Source organism: Lactuca virosa, chromosome 8 (genome assembly GCF_052849685.1).
Source record: "Lactuca virosa cultivar CGN04683 chromosome 8, Lactuca_virosa_CGN04683_v6, whole genome shotgun sequence".
NCBI lineage: Eukaryota > Viridiplantae > Streptophyta > Magnoliopsida > Asterales > Asteraceae > Lactuca > Lactuca virosa.
In genome coordinates, this window is record NC_136433.1 from 275,276,873 (window position 1) to 275,283,943 (window position 7,071).

The window sequence follows — 7,071 nt, forward strand, 5'->3', positions numbered from 1 at the left end:
TACGGGGGCACCTACCTCTACGACCGAAACCCCAGTTACCTCTAAACCTCTTTCACCTTCTCAATCAACTGAAACCAACACCGTTCTTGGTAAAGATGGCCTCAACTTTGATTCTGTTTATTTTAGTCCCTATCGAGTGCAGAGCGATGATGACGATGATGCCCCAAACACGAAGAGGAATCTCAAGGACTTGAATGAGAAGCCTGATAAGCTTATGGCCTCCTCCTCATCCTCACAGGATTCCTTCTTTGAGGCAGCCGTGAAAGAGATGATGGGAACATTTGTCAAGGAGCATGAAGCTTCTATTTCCAAATCCACATCTACAATTGATTCATCTACCAAAGTCTGCAAGGAAGCGACCGAAAAAGTTGAAAAACTAATTTCTTATGCTAACGTATGCCTTGATTCCTTACAGGTTGCTGCTCAGAAAAATGTTGCAACTGTCAACGCCACTGTTGAAAAGCTTTCCTCCTCTCTTCAAACCGAGAAGCAACACTTTGCAACAATGCGCCAGAGCATTCAAGACGATAATGATGTATTGCAATCCTCTATCAACAATCGTCTCACCAAACTTCAAGAGGATCTGGCATTAGAAAGCAAGATTATGGATGAGCTGGCCCTCAAGACTACTCAAGTCAAAACCAAGTCCTTACAACTTGCTCAGGCAAACAAGGATCTTGAGTTCCTTCGGTCGGAGCGAGCAGTGGTTAAAAGATCTGTTGCTGATATACATTCTATTTTACTTCATCTTCTGGAAGCTCATGACTCGGTCCTTACAATCTCGGTTTGACGCCACTTGGCTGAGAAATTGAGGCATGCTCTAGACATTCTTAGCATGATTGAGGGTGTTCCGGAGTCTGTTATCCCTCCGAACCAAGGGGAGAAGGAAATAAGAATCCGTCCCAGCCACCTCCAACAAGCGAACCTCAACAACCAAAACCTCTACAACCGAAAGTAGCTATTGAACCGAAGGGTAATGAAGCTTCGGGCAGTAGGAAGGATAAAGGGAAGAATATAATAGATGATGATGAAGATGAAGTTGATGATTTGACTGGTCTAGAAGAAAAAGCTTCCAAAACCGAGAATCTCAAAATCAAGCCTAATGCTCAAGAGATTGAAGAAAAAGTTCGTAAATCTAAGGAAGAATTTGATAAGGAGAGGAAACAAAAAGAAGCGAACAATGTGTTAAAACAAAGAAAATCGATGTTCCCTCTATGGACTATGGAAAAACTTCTGAAGGAGGTGATTGAAGCTCCAAGCATACATTGGCTTGAACCGGTTCTTTCGTTCGATCTTGAGAATTCCAAGGATTCTCAATTTGATATGCCAATCACTCGAAAGGCATTCATTTTTCATTGTTTTGAGTCAACAGATGCTATTCCCTCTCCTAACCCAAAGGTCGATCGAGACTTGCTTGAATATTACTTTGAGTTCTCTCAGCCTCAATACCTGACTTGGAGTAAATAGAAGATCACTACAGTCAAGGTGTTAAAACCCACTCCAGCAGGGAAGTTTATCAATATTAAGTTTAAAGTGACCCGAGGCTCAGATAGCTCGGTTCATATGATCTCCCTGGCTGATTTGCCAAATTTGAATCCTCATGACTGGATTCTCCTGATTAACATTTTTCTGACTAATCAAAAGGAGTATGAGCTTATTTTAGATCATATCAAGCGTATGTTGGTATGTTATATTCATGAAGTCGCAAAAATGGATCAGGAAATTGCCTCTTGCATAAGAAAGAAGCCCACTTTTAAGCCAATTGGGAAAGCACGCGATATTAATTTGATGGTGAAGGGTAAAATCGACCCACAGTTTCAAACAGTTATGTTCTTTAGGGGCGAAGGTCAAAAATGCCTGTTCGCTCTTGCCGACAAACACCTGGTCTCCAATTCCTGCTTGAAGCATATTCTCAACATCATACACAAGTGCGATCAGAATAGTGAAGCTGATAAGAAGATGTTTTCAGATATGATTCGGTGGTACTTGGCTTTTCGTCAAACTCTTCTTGCCATCATCCCAAAATTGTTCAAGGTTGTCAAGCGAACCACTATTAATCAACCGAAGTGAATCTCGCCTCAATTGACGCAAAGGGGGAGATTGTTGAAACCTTAAGAGTTGCGTCATTGGGCTTTAGTGTATAGTCCAGTTTAGTCAAGGGTTTGGGCCTGTGCAACCGTGTTTATCTTTTTAGGGTTTAGTATATAAGGTGCATGCATGCATCCTTATCATGCACGTTTTTTATTATCTCATTTATTGTATTGTAAACCCTAGCGCACCTCTACAGTAGAAGTTCTTAATCGAGCTCTTCTGAGGTGTGACTATATTTTAATCATTCGACATCAGTTTGATTCATTGTGCGTTCAGTCTTTATTAGTTTTATGGTTTTACCTGTTAAGGATCTAATCGACCTAAAGAGTTTTTAACTCATCGGGTTTATAAAATCATCGATTAATGGTAGACATTACCAATAATTTGAGACTATATGTTTTTGTTGCTACTGACATTGGTTTTTCATGTATAAACATGATATCACAATTTCATAAAAGTTATTATTTTAACTCGGGGTTTGCCTACTATCCTATAAAGAGACATTTTTACCCAAACCATATTCATTTGAAAGCCCATCTTTTAACTAATACCACTCAAAAGCCTTCTTAATAATGATTTAGGTGTTGTTTTCTTTTTCTAAAAAACCACTTCTGACCACTTATTGTTGTGTCGCGCAACAAACGTGCAGCACTTGGCCCTTCGCAGTTGTTTGTTTTTCAGAAGATTTTGACTTAAAAACTGTTATGCATGTGTTGTGTGGCGCAACACTGGACCCTCTGCTTCAAACATCCTCACACCTTACTTTAACTTATTGGAGCAGTCCATAGAGGTTAAAAACAAAGACTTTTTATTACATGTTGCGGCCGTTTGGTCCCCCTCTTCTACTACAGAGGATTGCAGAGGTGGTCCGCAGACTTCAGACATTTTCACTTCGAAAAAACAAACAGCACCTTAGTTTTTCAATGGTTTCATAACTTACATATTATGTTTAATAAGCAATTAATAAAAAAATTACTATAAAAAGATCACTCTTTTGAGTAGATTCACATACAAAATTCACAACGAAAAAAAAAGCTTTAACGTTTTTTTGTTTTTTAAGGTCTTTTTACCATTTTTTCGAGGCACCTTATTATGTTAGAACTTTTAATTTTTTAGTTTGTTTTATATAATTCTTTTTTATATGTTGTGTTTAAATCATTAATATAAATTAGATGAGATACATGTTATCGATCATATGTTATATAGGTGTTTGAAGTCTTTTTTTAGGTACGTTATTATGTATAAAATTTTAATTTGTTAATTTTTTATATATTGATTCATTTTTATAAGTTGTGGTTGAATTATTAATGTAAATTACATCATATACATGTTATCGATCATATATTATATACGTGATATGAATAATATTTAATTCAATATCTTTTAAAAATTTTAATAATCTAGATGTCTCTATTATATATATATATATATATATATATATATATATATATATATATATATATATATATATATATATATATATATAATTTTAATACTAGAAACTTTGAATTAGATATCCAATTTATTTAACTTTTTATAGAGACGGTGTTAAATACAAAATCTAAATCAAAATATCAAATAAACTTTGGAGTTTTTTTAAATATTGTTTATTCTTAAATATTTTAATATGTGTGTGTATACTAGTCGTTTATCCGCGCTAAGCGACATGTGCGAATAATCTTTTTCAGAAATTAGTTTCTGGAGACGATTGTTTTTTTTTTTTGCCCAAATGAAAGCGGGATGTGATGGTGAGAGCTAGAGTTTTTTTTTGTCGGCTGTGATGTGATGAGAGAAAGTGAGAGTAGCAAATGAGAGAGGAATGAGTTCGGCTAGCTTCACATCCGATATTTAAATGATAAGAATCACATTCGATATTTAAGGGATAAGTATCATATTCGATATTTAAAGGATAAGAATAAGCAAATTTGAAGTTGGAAATGAGATAGACATACAATCTTATCTTATTTTTTAAAAATTCAAAATGTGATCATTGACTTTTTGACTTGTTGACCGGATAAGATTTAAATTTTCTACATGCAGAAATTGATTGTACATATTGCATTATGGTTTGTACGACTTAATTTTAAGTTTGACCAAATATGTTTTATAAGGTATAATAGAAAGTAGATATATAACCTTATTTTTAAACTAATATTTGATATTTAAAATATAAACAATGATCAAAATAAAAAAAATTGTCATATAAGTTATATTCAGGTTAACTATAACAATAAGTAAAAGTAATTCAAAGTCGAAAAATATACTTAACCTTATTTATATATAATTGGAATACAAAGGTAAAACATTTTTTAGACGAAACTCGTCTATCTTATCACGTTACAATAATCTAGCGCAACGCACGGGTATACACCTAGTTATAAATATATATTGTCATAGCAAGCAATAAGAGCTATTCTCGCTCTAAATTTGCATAATCTGATTAAAAAAAAAGTGAAATATTTGTTCTGAATCATATTAAACCATATTTGTATTTGAAGACCCTTTATTCATGTATTCGTTAATCACATTTTACTAAGTTATATTATGTTAAAAAGATAAAAGGGAATGTATCTTATTTAGGTAATTAACTTTTCGATTTGTTCACATCTAGGTAACTATCTTTTTTTGTAGACTTCTAGGTAACAAACTTGTTGGAAGTGTTCACATATGACCATTATAATCTGTTGTAGCGGTTACATCCGGCTATAGCATGTCATAATGATCATATGTGAACACTTTCAACAAGTTTGTAACTTAGATGTCTACCCAAGTTGGTTTGGGGGAATTTGTGTGTTTGGTAACTTATTTCTTTAACTCGGATGATCCCTACTGTTTATTTTTGTTGCGCGTTTGGTCCATGTCTCTTACCTAAAAAGACTATTGTGCCTTTATTAAATTATTTTTTTAATTAATTTTCTTATTATGCATTTATTTTTTATATATTAAAAAAATAGACCTCACATATATGTATCTCCTCACCATCTCATCTCTCATCCTCCTCGACTTCTATTTCCTTTCCATCTTTAGTGACATCGACATCTTCATCATTCTTTTTTTTTTGGTCCTTTAACTCTGACAAACCAACACCACAACCCACTAAAGATGAAGAGAGAGTGGGTTTATGCTACTAGTAATAAATATTCATTTTTCGTGGCTTCATAATTTTTGGGTTTATGTTACTGGCAGTAGACATTCATTTTCTTAGATTCGTATTCAATAGTTTTATGTTGGAAATCACAAATAACTCAAAATTTTTATGTAACGTAATTAGATTTGTGTTGATTTTGTTTTGGGTTGTGCATAAGTTATCTGATACAAATACGGTGTTGTTGACGATCATGTACATGAATTCTCTGATGAAGGCTACATCCATCATATATATAAATAAATTTCATTTATGGTTTGATTTTTACAAGTATAATTAATACAATGGTAGTAGTAATACATTAGAGGTGGAGATGGAGGCGAAGTCGGTGGTGGTTGTGGTAGACGTGGTGAAGGGTGGAGTTGGGTCATTTCAATTAACATTAAGGTAAATAATAATAAAATAAAATATATAATGAAGAAAAAATAGTCATTTTAGGTCCGACAGGGACTAAATCCAAAACAAGATTAAAACATTAAGATAATATGAGTTAAACAAAAATTAATACCATAACGTACATTACCCCAAACCATAGGGACTATTCACGTAACCATGGAAAATATAAGCACGAGTAAATAAATAAATGATGGACCTGATTCTTTCCAAATTTGGGTATTTCGAGACCCACGGCGGACGGCGGCGGAACTGACAGATATATGGCCGGTAGTTCCGTTGTGTTGACTGAACTCCACTGGAACTCAACCAGCTGGGCTAAGGTAGTCGGTGAAATAGCAAGTCTGGAGAAGAAAACTTTTCCCGAACACCAATCATACCCTCGATCGTTCGATGATGAACTCAAGAACAAAAACAACGGTTTAATCTACTTGGAAATTAATGGTGACCTTGTTGGCTATGTCATGTATTCATCATGTTCTTCATTTTCTGCCATCATCACTGCAATCGCAGGTATCATCTGCAATCTTTTTTCTTTTCTCATCCTCTGCGTTGTGTATATGAACTCTGAACTATAATTCCAGTTTGATTGTTTTTATTCTTGATATATGTAAAAACAGGGCTAATGGATTAATTGGGAAATCGATTTCTTTATGTGTTGCTTTGTTTTACCTAATTTATGAATTTTTAGGTTATGAATTTTTCTTTGTTTTTAATTTGTGGGTTTTTGTTAACGATAAATACTAGTGAAGGAGAATTACAGAAGACAAGGGCATGGAGATGCACTATTAATGGCAGCAATAAAGAAATGCAGGAGTAAGCTTATACACCGTGTATCACTTCATGTGGATCCATTAAGAATTCCAGCAATGAATCTATACAAGAAACTCGGTTTTGAAATCGACACTCTTTTGAAGGGTTATTATTCTTTAGATCGAGATGCATATATGATGTCCTTAGACTTTGATGAAGAGTAGCAACACACTTCCATTCATCGGTTTTATAGATATTGATTCCTTATGTTTCATTGATAGGTGTCTAAGTAAAACATTTTGTGGAATATGATTTTCAAGATTTTTTGGTATAATCAATGATTTATGTTGATTATATTCTATTACAAATACTATTTTAATCTTCTATTTTTTCACACCACTCTTAACAAATCTCTCTTAATTTTCCCAACATTCTTACATTCTTAAGTTCCAAATGGATTCAAGCTGATCAAGCCATGTCAATGTTAAGAAAACAGGTTACCTAAAGCAAGAAGTAAAGCTAATTCTTACATTCTTAATTTTCACTACATTCTTACATTTAGAGAGAATTTGCATTGGCCAAGGCTTGGATCGGCGATTCAGAAGACCCGAAATATGAGAAACAACAACAATCTTATTTCTTTTGGATGAAAATCCTTGAAAAAATTTCAACACAATTTAGGGGTTGGG

The 7,071-nt window shown here is 33.9% G+C and overlaps 1 protein-coding gene across 1 annotated transcript; it reads left to right on the forward strand.

The window, feature by feature from the left end:
* The first annotated feature begins 5,833 nt into the window (after positions 1 to 5,833).
* Positions 5,834 to 6,776, forward strand: LOC145132896 (uncharacterized). Its single transcript, XM_079067848.1, has 2 exons — positions 5,834 to 6,142; positions 6,377 to 6,776. The coding sequence occupies exons 1-2, from the start codon at positions 5,893 to 5,895 to the stop codon at positions 6,604 to 6,606; spliced, it is 480 nt and encodes a 159-aa protein (XP_078923974.1). The 5' UTR covers positions 5,834 to 5,892; the 3' UTR covers positions 6,607 to 6,776.
* The last annotated feature ends 295 nt before the right edge of the window (positions 6,777 to 7,071 follow it).

Excerpts from the sequence above, each read along its gene's own strand:
- LOC145132896 (XM_079067848.1), top strand. The coding sequence starts at position 5,893 with ATGGCCGGTAGTTCCGTTGTGTTGACTGAACTCCACTGGAACTCAACC. Across the intron at positions 6,143-6,376 it reads CATCATCACTGCAATCGCAG|TGAAGGAGAATTACAGAAGA; the intron begins GTATCATCTGCA and ends GATAAATACTAG.